Genomic DNA, 16,124 nt, shown 5'->3' with positions numbered 1-16,124 from the left:
TATATACCGCTGCACACACTGATTAGTAATTATTTGTAACGCTCGCAGGCCGAGCAGCGAATCTGCGCAGATTCGTTATGGGGTTGAATTATGAGAGGATCGTTGAGCCTTGATACAGTTTGTAAAAGCTGTTTGATCAATGGAAGCATTTGGTGATCAGAACTTGATTTATACTATCTCTATTGAGTCGCATCATTATATACTTAGATAAGGTCATCCGCGAGTGACAAGGCTGCAATTGTCGTTCGAGCGGAACTCGAGCGTGTGATTAGAAACTGAAAGTGGATGTTTAAACGGCGCGAGTCTTCTACACGCCAATGCAAACACATAATAGTTTATAATAGCGTCAAGGTTAGGATAAATTCTAGCAATTTATCAACGCGATGATGGATGTGTAGTTAAACAATTACGACTATTTGCTCTTCTTCGTTATAGCAAATATGCAGTCCATCAGGGTATGAATTTTAAACAAGATAAATGGAAGAAAAAAATTATGAAAATCTCAAAATTGCTTATCTATTGCAATTGCTATTGCGAGGAACCAGAAAAATTGCGAGGTAATTTGCAAGGTTGAATACGCGGCTGCTCTTCGTGCACTCGTTCAGTTAAGTGAATTCGTTCAAGTTGCGCAAATTGGTACTTGAATAAAGCTCGAGCACCTTTTGAGTTGGGTACCGTCCGTCTTTCCTTTCAATGCCAACTAGGTACACTACTACTTTGCCGTTTTCGGTACGAAGTCTACCATGAAATTGAAGCAAATTGCTCGGCTACCGGCTCGTTTTAAAACGGTTCTATTCCCTTGGAAAACCGTTTCTATAACACACGGATACGAAACTGTTCTGCATTTCAAACCCATGAAGTAATTCAAGCGGAATCATTTGCATCGAGGAAATTCTGGAATAATTCAGAGTCAATATTTCCTCACGTGAAGTTCGTGGTTGAATGGAAATCGTGGTTCAAACCATCTTGCTGGTGGATGATAAAATAGGATGAGTATTGGACTTTCGAGAAAATTATATAAGGGTTTGATTTTGTCTGAAATTTATTTATTACTGGCAACTATATATTTACTCTACATCTGTACATACGTATATATATATATACATATATAAATATATAGATAATACAAATATACAAATATACGAGATATCGATGGAAAGGGAAAAAATATCTAGAAGAGAGAAGATCTTGGTTTCAAAATAGATTTGATAAGATTTGCTGATTTTGAAACTTGTTGGAGAAAAGAGCAGCAATCTAAGTTTAAATTTCCAAAAAAAGTAGTATCATCATTATCAGATTATGGTTGACATGAACTATCGATTCCAACTACCGAATATTTTTTCCCCGCCACACCGTGCAGATTTGACGAACTTAGTATTGACCAGCCTGATATTGTGCTGGAAGATATTTGCTGGATGGTTCTTGAGCAGGAGCTCCAGAGTCCCTGGGAGCGTTGGGTTGCTGTTCGAAAATGGCGGCGGTGATCTGAGATGCCCCGGGATAAGCCGGAGTCGGTTGGCGTCTGAGAACTTCCGGTCTGTCGTAGACTGGACGTTGGGCTTGAGGAACCTGAGCGCGATTCGCTGCCGTTCTTGCAGCCTCAACAACGACGGAATCAAAGTCAGAAGAAGGTCCTTGCGGCTTCTGCTGTTCGTTTTTGAGGCCACCAGATGATGGCGAGGAATACCGGTAGCCTTCGGCGGCCTTCTTCTCGGCTGCGAGTCTAAAGAAGTTAAGAAATCGTAGATCAGTATGTGGTCAAAAGTAAAGTCCAGTCATTGGAGCCCAGATTTGGTCTAAATCCAACACCATTTGATGTTGACCTTCCGAATTGGCACCATTTCTTACCTGTCCGCCTCTTCCATGGCTCTGACGATGGCTTCGTTTATGGAGTAGAAGTTCTGAGCCTGGGCACAGTCGAAGTTGTACCACCAATCACAGACGAGCTTTTCCTGGTTGAAGATGGTTCCGTTAGGGCAGAGGAAAGAGTCCTTACGTCCACCTGACTGGCAGATGTGGAAGACCTGGCACTGGGCTTCAGGGTCGGCGTAGTAGCCCGGGAACTGTTGTTGGTCACATGCGAAACGCGTTTCCGGTACCTCAGCAAAGACTGGATAGTCCTTGCCAGCTTCTCCGGGTATTTCACCACCAGAAACCGATTCCTCTTCGTTACCATTGTAGTTGTATCCTAGACGATCGGATGGGTTTTCTCTAGGGTATCCCTCCTGCGCCTAGAATAACAGAAGTACGATGAAGTTAGGGAAGAAGTCGGAAGAACGTTTTGTTAAAGAGTTTAAAATCTGACCTTGACGATGGCGACGAAGCCGAGAATCACGAGGCTGAACCTGAGAGCCATTTTAGCCGTTTTCTAAAACTCGAAGTTGAATGGAAAGAACTGTGAGACGAAGAGCTTGTTGGGCTTCTGATGTGGTTTGGTGAAAAAGTCTCGACTTATATAGTGGAGATCCGCAGCTGCGTTTTGGCGGTGGTTCTTCGGCGGTTCGATTTGGCGGTTAAGGTGCCCCACCATCGTGGTTCTCCCATGTTTTTTACCCTTTTTCTCATCATCCTCGTCTACCTTGTTGTCTTTTTCTCGCTGCTCTCATTTTTGCGTTTCATTAGGCATCTCCGTATAGGCCTAGGTATCTCACTCACTGGCGAAAGTGATCTGTATTCGGCAATACGCGATGGCGTAACGCGGTGCCGATGGCTCATCTTCGTCAGACAGACGAGCTTAAGACGACCCACACTAGATGTCTGACGTAATTTCAAGGTTCTTATGGGGATTCGTGCCCTTGTTTAATCCTCTCACATTCCACTTCTTCGAGGGAAAATTTATACGCTTGCTAAAAATGGACGAGAATTTTCTTTCATCCTTAAGAGACGAGGGAAGTTCTCTTTTGATATTTGATTCTCATTGTCGTCTCCAAGATCAGGTGATTCAAAGAACGTCGAAGTGATTAATTCGTTCCTTCTTCTCACTTTCATCAAATCCTCTTTTGCCGGGTCAAAAACACGCGTTTATCGTTTTCTCCATATGAAAGAACACAGAATCTCGATCAAACGCGCCATCATCGTTTTTAGAAATTCAAGTAAATGCGTTTCAATCGTCGACGGATGTTCATGGTTCCATTTATTATTTCCTCTAACGACAGGAATTCTCTGCAGCTATTTCCTCGTCATTTTGTAAGTAGATTATTAAAAAATTTGCGATTCGAATTCACAGCGCAAACGACAAATCGTTACAAGAATTGCTTTTCGTCGGTTCATTTCATTTCATTATATCCCGCAGGAAAATAAGCAGCGCATGAATTTGCAACGCGTTGTCAGCCCCAAGGCATGGGGCAATAATATCGGACGTTTGTATAATGCTCGTTTAGCGATTATGAAACACGTACGTTGCTGCACGTATTAAGTAAGTGTAACGCCATTATTTCGATCGATGTTACATGCCCACCTTCCAAGTCATCCGTCTCTGTTATTGAAATCTTGAAATTAGTGTGGGATGAGAGAGGTTGAAAAATAATAATAATAATAATAATAAGCGAAACGTAAAGAACACAAAAGCGAGTTCGAAGGAATTGGAACAAAACGGATCGATTTTTAAACCGTTCCGCTTAATACGGCGTCACAAAAAATTTTATTTTTATGTAACTCTAGAAGATCTTCTTTCTTCTCCTTTTTGTCAACATTTTTTTTATTCGGTTTTTTTTTTCGCTCCTTTTGTTTTAACTTCATTTTTATTAATTTTTTTCTTTTACTCCCTATTTGGATAAAACTTCATTTTTATGGGTCACTCCGAGGCTCACAACTAGACGCGTTTCTAAAGTCCTTGGTAAAAATTTTTCTTGTCTTAATTATGCCGAGAGTGACAAGAAATTTGGGAAGAGACTGTAAAAGGTTGTAGAAGTATTCTATCCTAGAGAAAAATCAATCATTCTTCATTCTTCAAGTCTAAGACGGGTGAATATGATAATCGTTGCAAATGCGGGAAGGTGTCATTAGCATGTTAACGTGTGCGTGTATATATGTAACTCGGTGCTCCGGTATAAATAAGGTCAAGACCGAGCCAATGTCACACGTTCACAGTGTAGAAAAGTACAACAAATGATTAATACTATGTGACAGACGTGTTTTTTTGTTTTTTTTTTGCAATTTTTTTACTTCCAGCACAACGATTTGGTTCAAAATCGTCGAACAGGAAGTTCAAAAAAGTGTGTAACTCCCCCCCCCCCCCCCCCCCTTCCCACAGGAAAAAAAATAAAAGGAAAGCAAAAACGATTTTTTTATAAAAAGTGTTTTAAAATTTTTTTAATGACTGTGATTTAAATTTGAATAATTCTATATAGTTAATGGTAATAATAGTTATTATAGGGGTTTCATTATTTAGTTAATTATTATTACCTTGTATTTAGTTATTTTATTATTGTACCTTTCTATTTGAAAACTTTACCTTTTATTGTTATTATTATTATAAAAATAGGTATAATATTAAGATTTATAATTTATTATTTAAATGTAAAAATATAAAAATTGAATTTTTATTTTTTTCAATTTATTATTTATGATGAAATTCTAGTTATTTCGATAGATAATTATTATATTGAGTAACATCGCATCGGCAAAACGGTGAATGCTGATTGATAATTAGTAGGAAGAGTGTGAGCAGACGGCAGCATCAGCATCATGACTCGGCCGTGATTCAAACACGCTGGACCATTATATCGTAGAAGATGATCTTGATTAATGACGAACGCATGGCAAGCTTGAACGTTGAAACGTGCTCTATTCGATGCATGAAAGGAATGCTGATGAGTCGTGGACCAGATTTCGGTGTAGGTAAGCAACTCCGTCCAGAGATGCGGAAATCTCTAATCCCCTTAAGGGGGGAACTTTGGTGAAATTTCGGTAATATCGAGTTTTTCGTTTTTCAAATGACTAAAAAAAAATCCGATCAAATATCCCTTCCAAAAAAATTTAGACTACGGTAGTACGTGTCCTGAAAAAAAAAAATTCAATCTCCTATAATGAAAGTGTATACGGAAAAAAATTTTGGGAGCGATACGCTGGAAATTTTCTGCCAAAAGTTCATTGCGCGTACATTTTCGTCACGGGAGATTGAAAATTTTTTTTTTTTTTTTTTGCAACACGTACTACCATTACCAAAATTTTTTTGTTGGGAGCAATTTTTTTATCACATTTTATTTAATCCTTTCTAAAATCAAAAACTCGATACTATCAAAATTTCGATGTAGTCTCCCCTTAATCACGAGGAATCAGGTCAGCCGAAAATATTTATCTTTCATTAACTCAGCTTACGAAATATTATATATTGCAACCTCGTGATTGAATAATTAATCCTATAACGGTAACTTTTTTTTTTTTTTTTTTTTTATCTCTTCCGGTAACGGGGGGTGAGGGTGGTTAAGAAACGCCCCAATCTTATAATTTCCATCTCGCTGTTAGATGATATCGTTAAGGGTCCTGTAGGATCTCGTTTTCTCTGTTTTTTTGTTGAAATAAAAAAATCACGTGGGCCAAAAATTTTTTTTCCAAAGTTCCACAAAAGTGGTCAAAAATTAGTGAGCGAAACAGGAAAATTTAATCAAACCGTCCTCCTGCGGCGGGAAATTTACATTTGTGTGGGGTGTTTTTTAACCCCCCACTCCTGTTATCGTTTTAGGGTTAAAAAGTATCGATTTTTGGTAAACGAACCTCGATAATAAAGTAGGTACTTAGTAATAACAGTCGTCGATACAATTATATATTGTTAATTGTATAAAAAAAAAAAAAAAAATGTTTATACATCTTTTCAGAAAATTGTCAAAATTTTCCAGCTTCCGAAAGCTTTTTGCCGACGATTCAAATCAGCCAGATATCGATTTGGAAAGATTCGACCATCCTGCGAGTGCGTCTGTGTTGAAAATCTGATCATAACAGATCGATAAACGCCCCGTTTAGAGTCTGCGAGAAACAATAACATCGGGTGTCACCGCTCGGTACACAATTCACAACATTTCTTCAGTCGAATTTGGTCTTCCGAGATGAACGTATCGGAGCCGAAGGCGTGGCAGTTTGTGTGGTGAAATGTGTGCGCTAGTGTGAGTGTAGCTTAAGATTTAAATCGGTTAACGATAAGCCGTAGTTCGATCGAAAATTGGAATAACGTTTGGCGAACGGATTTCGTTGCGATTATAATTCGATCACCGGTGAAATTTTTTTTTCCAAAATTCGCTAAGCCGTTCGGCGATTTTCACGAAATCGATGATCGGCGTGTATTTAAACCTTCGGCGGAGAAGTTCGACGTCAAGTTTTGGCGGAGGAGCCCAAGTTGGTCGATTTCTGCAATATTTATCCACCGACCACGTCTCCAAGTCCAGCGGTCTCTTTGGCTGCACCATTTTTGGCGTGAAAAGCTTCTTCCTGGGATCTTCCCATTCGCAGGATCGTCTCATCGATCGGCAGCCTCTTTTTGGAACCAGAATCAACCGAAGACAGAATCTCAACGAGCCTCGATGAGTGAGTAGAAATATTCTGAAATCGATATTTTCTTCTTTTTGGGAATTTTTTTGTTTGTTTTTTTTATCAAAAATTCCTTAATTTGTTGCATACACTTCAAAGAAAGGAAAAAACATTTTGTCATCGATGAAGTGCTTGATTTTTTTTTTATTTTACACTCGAATTTCGAAATGAAAATTTGGTTTTTATTTTAAAAAATCTGCGTTATTGCTCTCGTTTTTCTATAAAGAATTTATTTCGTAGCATACTCACCTCTTATTCATTGATAAAATCTTGTAAATAATTGATAAAATATATGTAGATATTAAAGGTTAAAACGCAAAGTTTATACTCGTGATTCGTCGACACGCAGGACAAGCTGTGGAATATAAACAAACGATCATAGTTTTCTCGTCTAACGATTGTTAATCGATTGATACGAGCGGTTTTTTGTGAAATTTTTTTTTTACGCTTTTAATTTCAACATATTTTTATTCACAATATACAGTTTTCAACGATCAATAAAATTTTGAATTTTATATCGAATGGAGGTAAAGAGAAAAAAAATCAGTTCTGTGAAAAACTTTGCAATTTAGTAAATTGCGAGATTCGTTTCGAATATTGTTTCACTTGTAAAACAACACAAAAATACATTAATAAAAAATTCTACAACCGTAAATATATTTGGGGTATTCGACGCCAATTCGGCCTGGGTTTTACCCTTGATCTCTCAGAATTAGCAGGCGATTTTTTTTATGATTGTTATCACTTTGAAAGGTACTCTGGTTTTTTTTTTTTTTTTTTACTGAATTTGAATTTTCTACAGTTTTTAGAAACGATTTTATCGACCGACCAAAACTAAAAATTTGAAAGAATTCTGGAAAATCCTGCGTTAGATATAAAAATTTTTGATCTTGGACCAGGAGTGGGACGAATTTCCGTTCTTACTATTTTCAAGCTTTTTCCGAAAAAAAAAAAAACGTTAGAAACATCAGAAGTGAAAGTAATTTTACTATAGATGGTTGCTGAAATTTTTTTATGCGTCACATTCGATTTTTTTTAATTTGTTCAGATTTTTCACAAGACATTTTTTTTTCCTCTTCATTTTGCTGATGCAAAGAGAATGAAAATCGTATAATGGTTCCGAAAAATCTGAAAACATTTTCAACAATCCAATGTGACAAATATTAATGTTTCAGCAATCATCCATAGTAAAATGACTTTCGCTTCCAATTTTTTCCACGTTTTCTTTTTGGAAAAAGCTTAAATACAGTAAGAAGAGAAAATCGGCCCAATCCTAGTGCAAGCTTAAAAATTTTGATTTGAATTTTTACAAAGTTTTTAATTCTGATCGGTCGATAAAATCGTTTCTAAAAATTGTAAAAAATTCAAATTGAACTAAAAAAAAACAAAACAGTTTCCTTTCAAAGTGAGAACAATAACAAAAAAAATCGCGTGCCAAGTCTGAGATGTCAAAAATTAAACCCAGATCGAATCGGCGTGGAATTTCCCGTTTATATTAAATAAAATTTTTCATATCTTTTATAAAATCGGCACATATCTTCTCGGCTGATTATAATTAGCTTGTGAATTTCCGGTCTTGCCTTCGTCCTGAACAATACCAAGTAGATAATCATTCTGTTGATTTTTTCCTTCCGGTTTCCGAACTCTGTCCGAAGAATTCTTTCGCGGATAATTTTGGCGGATATTTTGACCGACAACTTCCGTTTTATGGAGACCAAACTCTGACGCAGGTTCAAAATTTTCTCCCCCTCTTTGATCCTCCTTGTCGAAATCCACGGGGTTATCGTTATCCTCGTTTCTTTCACGATCCAACCGCTTTTCCCCGAACTTCCGGTTCCTCTGGCGAACGCGTCGCTCTTCTAACCGGCTTCCTCGAGGCTGATTATTATCATAAGAGACGTCGTTAAGGTTTTCGCTGAATCCGTTCGATTCCTCGCCGTGACGTCCGTTCCGGAAATGAGGATTCCCCGCCGCCCTCTGAGGCTCCTCGACCGCGTTTCCGGCCCGATAATTACCCCGAGAATTTTCTCCCGCTTGGAATTGCCGATCTTTATCCGGAGAAGACGAAGCGGCTGGTTTCCTTCCATCGCGTCCTTCCGCCTCCTTACCGGAAGCCAATTTCCCCGCATTCTTCTCCTCTTCCTCCACGTTGCTCTGGAATCCTCGACTCTTTCCATTCCTCGCGTATCCTGGACCCCCTTCGCCGGTTCCGGCAAGCGATAGCTCGAAACCCTCGGCCACAAAATTTCCCTCCTGCAGGTTCAGGGGCTCGATAACCTCCTGCGTGGTCCTGCCTGGTCCTGAAGGACCCGATCCTGTGCCTCCTCGGTTCACCTTTTCGTTTAGCGAGTAAAGATCCGTAGCGTCATCGCACTCGAAATCGTACCACCAATCGCAGACCAAGTATTTCTGGTTGAATATACTGCCGCTTGGACAGATGAAGGAACTTTTTTTACCATCGGTGTTACAGACGTGGAAAACCTGCGTGTGAATATAATTTTACAATATTTCACAGAGTTTTTGTCAGAAAATTTTACTAAAAAATACAAAATTTATAGAATATAATTTTTTTTCCTCTCATCAGATACTCGTTTCATACTAAAATCATTATACGGTAGTTTAGTACTGAGAATAAAAAAAAAACTCTCTTCTCGCAAATTTGACGAATAAACATTTTAAAATAGTTTATAAAATATATTTTTTTTTTTTTTGCAAATATCATCATCAATTTTAGCACAAATTTTTCACTTGCTTCGAATCTTACACTTTCATTTTTCCTCACGTAAATTCTCGTTTTAGTGTAGTATTATTTCTGTCCCTGTGAGTAAGGATTTACGGGACATGCAGAATCAGGTGAAAAAAAGTTTAAAAATGAAAACTTGATAATAACAGTCAATAATGTTAAGAAAAAAAAAACTCATTGAACCGGATTTCTTTTTACGTATTATCTAAAAATTCCATTGAGTGTAAAAAAAAAAAAAATATATTTCAACCCCAAATTTTAACGATAATTTGACCTCATTGTATATAATATTAACGACAAAAAAAAAATTTGCATCACATTTCCCATTTATTTGTTTATTTTTTATTTTTTTTTTTCAAACATTTTGTACAATTTCTCGTCCAATTTTGATTAAGAATATCTCTTTGCATTTGTGAATCGATTCTCCACAAATCTTGTAAGTATAAATCAAAACTTTTTTTTTACGTTAATGAACATCATTTTTCATCGAGTCAGCTTCAGCCCTACTTTTGAAATTTTTGTTCTCTCGCGCTTTGCTTGCGACACACGTTTTGCCAAATTAATCTTCTCGTACCTGACAGCGTGCCTCAATATCGGCATAATAGCCTCCGGGTGTTTTGCCCTGGCACGTGAAGGAGGTTTCGGGAATACCATCGTAGTTTGGATAGTCCTTTCCAGGCGTCCCGGGAATTACGTCTAGCCATCCGTTTCCTTCTAGTTGATCAGCGACTTCGGGGTCTACAAGACTTGGTCTTCGGGCTTCTGCAGAAATTTCTTGGTCTTTTAGACCCGGTTGGGTGTCAAAAAACGCTGAATCCTGTCCTTCGGAGTCCGAATTTTCGTCGAATTGTGAGTCAGGAGATTTGGCCTCCTGGTAATTTTCATGGTGAAATTTAATGAAAAAAAATATTTGAAAGCGGGTTTATTACAGATTTTTCATTTCATATGCAAGAATTCAATTTTTATAATAAGGAGATTTTTGAAAACAGATATGCGTTACGTTAAAAATTTAGAAATAAATTTTCAGCTAGTTTTATCTTTTGTTTTCGTTTCTTTTTATCAGGATTCTATTTTGAAAAATCTAAGGTTGACAAACTTTCAGCTTCGAAACAATACTAAAGTAATGTAGACTTTATTTTTGAAGCGATAACTTTAATTCCACGTGGAAGTTTATCGACGGTGAAAAAAAAAAAAAAAAAAAAAAAAAAAACTTGCTCTCTAAATGTCTTTATGTAATGCACCACATTTTTAGCGTAGTTTTTCGAAATTGAATCCAATAATTTATTTGATTAAAATTTTCATACATGGCTCAAAAAAGTAATTTTCTATTTTTTTCCCCTAATATCCAAAATTTATGAAAAAAAAACTAAACTGCTTAGCAAAAAATAATAATAATAATAAAAATAATGATACTTTTCGATACCGAAATTCTTTCCGTGACTAAAGGGCGGTACTAAAAAAAAATTGAGAAAATTAAAAATCAAAATTCTTTAAACCGTATACGGTTTGGCGTGGAACGCCCCATAAATATATTTTTACATATGTGGATGCAGTGCAGTGCATCAGTATCATTGAACGATGCAACGGACCGAACCGCTGCATATATGAATATTGAAAATCGTGCAGAGACATTAGAAAGTGAATTCTTACAGAATCTATAATGCGATTCCTCGCGATGCACGATCTGCACGTGCAGTTTCACGTTTATCTCTACGCTTATTATTCTCCTGCAAAGTTGTCTGCACGATTATGATAGATCGATCGGTTTGAGATTGTTATGTAAATCGGAGTGAAAAATGATGGCGACAATTTATGGAAAAATCTATAATAATTTTGGTGGAAAAAAAATTAAACTGAGTTTTGCAATCTTTGGAAAAAAATATTTTGCAGGTATTCGTTTTGATTATGGAACGATAAAAAACGAGTTATTATTTTTCAAAAAAGTGAGAAAACCACTTTTCAAAAAACCGTCTTAATCCACGGTGACAGGTTTTTGCTCCTGACTAGATAAAAAAAATCGTGTAAAGATCGTGTCACGAATCACGTCTTCAAGCTTTGAAAGGTTTGAAAAATACCGTTAATCAAAAAATGAAAAACTCACCGATTTCGCCGTCGTTGCAACGAGATACAGACAAAAGCCGAAGAGCATCCAAAGTTCCATTGCCACTTTTCGGGAATAACTGGTGGCCCAGATTTTTCGTTTTTCTTCTTCTAATTCTTTGGGTAAAATTTTCTTTGGCTTAAATTTTTTTTTCAGTTTCAATTTTATAAAAATACTACGTCAAGAGTCAGAAGAACTTATAATATTACTGTGATCGTTCGGTTGGCCTTTGTTGATCTTTTCGCGCCCGGAAAGAGGTCCTCGGTTTGAGAAGCGTGGATGATCTGCGAGATGCGCATCTCTCGATGGGCCTTTATATCGCATCCCCACGAAGCGCGGTCAAGACAAATAGTATATTTCCTTTTTCTTCTTCTTCTTATTCTTCTTCTTGCTTTCCTTACTCTGTCGTCTCTTTCTCAAGAGCGTATTGTGCACATTTTCTATAGTATAACAGAGAAATGCCATCGTTATGGGGAACCGCCGTTTGTTCTATAATATATATCCACTACTCATTCACCACCACAAAGATATTCGCTGGCAAATCTCTTATCGAGATGCATCGATTCGCTTACAGCCTCATCTCAGTTCCCCCGACTCTTGCTCAACCAGCTTTCGATGAGTAGCTATACGTTATTGCAGATATTGCAGTTATATATCACGACGCTTCGTGATCGTGCGGGGATCATCGTCACGATTCGATAAAAATATCCAGTCAGGAAAAAAGATTTATGATCAATAAATCCCTATTTTTTTTGTTTTTGTCAATTTCAAACATTTTACATTTCACTTTTCATCTCTCTTGGATAAATCAAAGGAATAGAAAATGTATGTTATTTTTTAGTTAGAGAAACAGTAACAGAAGCATAATTCAAACTACGAAACGCAGATTTTTATGACTTTTATTCTAGATAGAAGTTTCTTTGATCGTATTTTTGTCTCAAGTATCAAACGATTCAGTGAGAAATTATTGAAGAGAAAGTGACAAGAATCTCGTCAAAACTTATCCACAAGTATTAAAATCTTCGAATCTTGATCTTTTATTTTTCAAAATTTAAAACAATTTCAAAAAATTGTGTCTGTCGAATCTCTAACGATTAGAATATGACGTGTGAAATTCAGCAACAGGCTGATGGCAACTTCCTTTCGTTGATGCGTGTTCGGTGGCAGTATATCAGGAGCCAGAAAAAACGCAACTAGATTGCTATACGTGCGAATTACAACTAATTAGCGCAATAAATTTGTGATTTTCTGCTTATTGACTCATTAAAAGTGGCACGAATAATGAGCGCAATAATGAACGATTTTCCTGATTTTACTTCGATAATAATTTATTCAACGATGATTAATAACCTAGTTAATTTAATTTGTAAATAAATAGAGAAGTCTTTTGCTCAAAGAGTAAGATGAGAATAAAGTCGTTCATACGTTTTACAAACACCCAAGCATATTGTCACAGTTTCGCATGAGTAAAATAATGAAAAGAAAAGCGTTCTTCAAATCACTTTTATAACGTTGAAAAACACATTTTTTATCTTCTTTGTACGAGTCCAGCGTTGTGAAGTACGCTGAATATTTTTTCTCTCGGTATTTTTTCCGCCTCTCGTTCTAGTACCTGCAGAATAATTTCAATATTAATTAAAATATGCTCACACATCGTAGTTTACTCAACAAGTGGGTGTGAAAAAATTAGAAAAACCGAAAATCAGAATGACTAGGATTCTGAACGTAAAAAAATTGAAAATCCAAAACAGAAAAAAAACAAAGTGTTGAAAAAACTAAAAATCTTGGATCATTCAGAATTTTTTGCCCTTCCGGAACTTTACTTTTTTGCAATTTTAATGTTTCCTTAAAGTTTAATTTCTTTGCTCCAAGTTTCGTCACCCAAAAAATTCGGAATTCTTTGTTTTCGGCACTTTTCAAATTCGGAATTTTAACCTCGCCCCAAATTTTTAAAAAACGTCGACACTTGACCCACCTGCATTTCCTTGTTGCCGAACCACGATTCCTTGGCAAGGCTATTAGCGATCCTGGGGTTCTTGTAAAATGGATTACGCAGTTCTTCCGGCAGTTGGGACTCCATGTGGGAGTTTATCAACACCGCAGGATGAGCGTACGGCGTTTCCGGGTTTGCTATGTACTGAGGTGCGGCAAAACCGCTTCCCACAAACGCGAGGAGAAATGCGATGGCATAAACGAGGATCCCCTGCATGATTACGTCGTACGTGTTTCTGAAGCAGAAAAGAAATTACGTGATCGTGTCATCTAAGATCAAAAAACCATACAAGATCTATGAATCATTTCTTAAAAATCTCGTCGAAAATAATTTCTCCGATGAAACGATCAATTCTAACCGAAATCAAAATTATTCAAACTTCTTTGAGTAATTTTTATTCAATGATTTCCTTGTCCTGGTGTGATTTTCACTGATTCATAAAATAAAGACCGCGTTTCTCAACCTTGACTCTATTCCAACGATATTATATACAGGGTGTCCCATTTAAAAAAATATACTCAAATATATCGAAAACAACATTAAATTAAAAAATATTTCAGATATAATTCTTTAAAAAAAAAAAAACTAAGAAAATGGAATGAAAAATATTAGATTCCATTTGAAAAACAAAATCTGTGTCACAATGGGCCCACCATAAACCTCTGACCCAAAAAATGGGACTTTTGTCCCAAATATTGTTTAATTTATTGCTTATTGTTAGTTTTTGATATATTTGAACATATTTTTCAAACGAGATACTTTGTATGCTTGTAAGGCTTCGTTGTTTCAGCTAAAGTTTCTTCAGATATTATTATATTATATGGTGCACTTGAATTCACATTGTCACATATATAATTTTTTTTTTTTTTTTTACACTCAATTTAATCGAAAAAGTGTCGCCATGATTCGTTGGAATGAAAGCTCGAGTAAATCAGAGAGGAGCAGAAATCGTATTCCTCGTTTTACTGTGACTTTGTTCTCCCATTAATCGAAAGCCTTCAGATCACCGCAGAATTGCCGAATTAAAACGTCAAGCCGTCAATTTATCGGTTCAATTAATTCTCCTCGCGAACGAATGCAGTAAAAGTGACTAACAGTAGTTCAAAAAAAAAAAGTCAACCCAGAAACAAAGCGAACTGATAACGATTTCCATTATCCTTCCATCGATGATTTTTATTCGGAAATCGTACACGAACTGCTTTCAAAATCACGTCGTAATTTTTTTCAAGACTATTCTTTTTTTTTTTTTTTTTTTTTCTTTTATTCAACTCGTTACTCGGATTTTCTTTTTCCTGTTTTATTCCACGCGTGTGAAATGATTTTTTAATCTCATGATTATCGTGCATTTTAACTGACTGATGCTTTTACTGACCGATTAATTGACCGATACTGATCGATGCTTTTCGTATGTCTCTTGACTGAACGCTGCAACGTCTTACTCAGAGTCTTATATACTGGCCAGGGTCAGCAGGTGGTTTGCCGGTTTCTTCGGAGGAAGGAAAGACCTTCGAGACAAATCCCCTCCGGGGCACGGGGCAGCAACCTTTGCGAAAAGCCCTTGAAATTCAGACGCCCCTTTCCGATTTCCGAGACTTCCGGTTCCGGTAAACGAGGCTCGATTACTTTTTTCGTTCGTCGCCGTTTTGCCAAATCCTGAACAACAAATATTCTTCCTTGCTTAGCGAAGTTTAGCGAGCGATTAGGAGCTGATAAAGGTTGCGTGTCGAAATTAAAAAAAAAAAAAAAAATATATATATATATATATATGTATATTAGGGTGGCGCAAAAAAACCGACTATTTTTTTTTTTTTTTGATTCTCGTGTGACAAAATGTTAGTTTTTGATGTTTAAGAGCCCAATCCAAAGGACAGCTGAAAAAAAAAATTTTAAGCGGTCGCTCCAAATTTTTAAAAATGTCAAAAATCGTCCAAAAATTAAATTAAAAAAATTATATTTTCAGTGTTTTGTTTGATTTTTAATTCATGTCGTCGTGTTTTGTTATCGATTCTTTCTTACTAAATAAAAGGAAAAAAATTTATGAAATTTTAATATGAATATTAAAAGGTCGCTCGAAAAGATCTGAAAAAATGCACCAAAAAATTGAAAAAAAAATTATGAGCGACCTTTCAAAATTCAAATTTCGAGTTGAAACTTTCGGAAACTTATTTTTTTTTCTTTTGTCTATAAAATTATACCGTAACGAGAAAAAAAAAATAAAAAAAAATAAAAATCGATTTACACATGTAATATCCGATTGACCTGGTTTCATATGTACAAAAGGTGACTAAAAATCGTAGAAAAAAGAATAAGAAGAATAAAAAGTTTCGACAAACTTTTAACAGTTAAATCGCGTTCGACACAAACGCCTGCACGTTTCGTTCGTCCTCATTTGTAATCTCGTCGACTTTTGCAATTTCGTAATTTCTTACCGAGACTGCAACGCGCACGTTACAAACAATCGAGCGTTCCACGTATTATAATAACACGCGTTTTAAATTCACAGTGAAAATTGGAGCAGACTCGCCTTCGATTCCGTCTATCGAAATCGTGTCTGAGTCGACGAGTTCTGTGCTCTGAAAATTAAAACAGCGCCAAATTTTTTCTCCGTCTCAGACTTTTTTTTTTTCTAGAATCTCATTTCCACCAGCGAGTAAACAAAAGTTATTGAATCTTAACATTATAAGTGAATACGAGTTTTTGTTAAAAAAAAAAAAAAAAAAAAAACAACGAACAGCAATTGAAAATTTGCAAAAGCAAATCTATAA

General features: G+C 36.3%; 2 protein-coding genes and 1 pseudogene across 2 annotated transcripts; all 3 read right to left on the bottom strand.

The window, feature by feature from the left end:
* Window positions 1-1,316: 1,316 nt before the first annotated feature.
* Window positions 1,317-2,641, bottom strand: LOC124414553 (annotated as a pseudogene).
* Window positions 2,642-8,040: 5,399 nt separating this feature from the next.
* On the bottom strand, window positions 8,041-11,426 carry LOC124414488. Its single transcript, XM_046895436.1, has 5 exons — window positions 11,367-11,426; window positions 11,234-11,268; window positions 10,762-11,004; window positions 9,840-10,167; window positions 8,041-9,003 (listed from the first exon to the last, which is right to left on the bottom strand). The coding sequence occupies exons 1-5, from the start codon at window positions 11,424-11,426 to the stop codon at window positions 8,041-8,043; spliced, it is 1,629 nt and encodes a 542-aa protein (XP_046751392.1).
* Window positions 11,427-12,894: 1,468 nt separating this feature from the next.
* LOC124414487 lies at window positions 12,895-15,628 on the bottom strand. The gene is made up of 5 exons (XM_046895435.1): window positions 15,599-15,628; window positions 14,865-15,036; window positions 14,732-14,813; window positions 13,342-13,594; window positions 12,895-12,978 (listed from the first exon to the last, which is right to left on the bottom strand). Exons 1-5 carry the CDS (start codon window positions 15,626-15,628, stop codon window positions 12,895-12,897), a joined length of 621 nt encoding a protein of 206 aa, XP_046751391.1.
* Window positions 15,629-16,124: the final 496 nt, after the last annotated feature.

This window comes from Diprion similis, chromosome 14, assembly GCF_021155765.1.
Source record: "Diprion similis isolate iyDipSimi1 chromosome 14, iyDipSimi1.1, whole genome shotgun sequence".
Classification (NCBI taxonomy): domain Eukaryota; kingdom Metazoa; phylum Arthropoda; class Insecta; order Hymenoptera; family Diprionidae; genus Diprion; species Diprion similis.
Note: the sequence above shows the minus strand (reverse complement) of the source record. Positions and strands in the feature narration are given on the sequence as shown.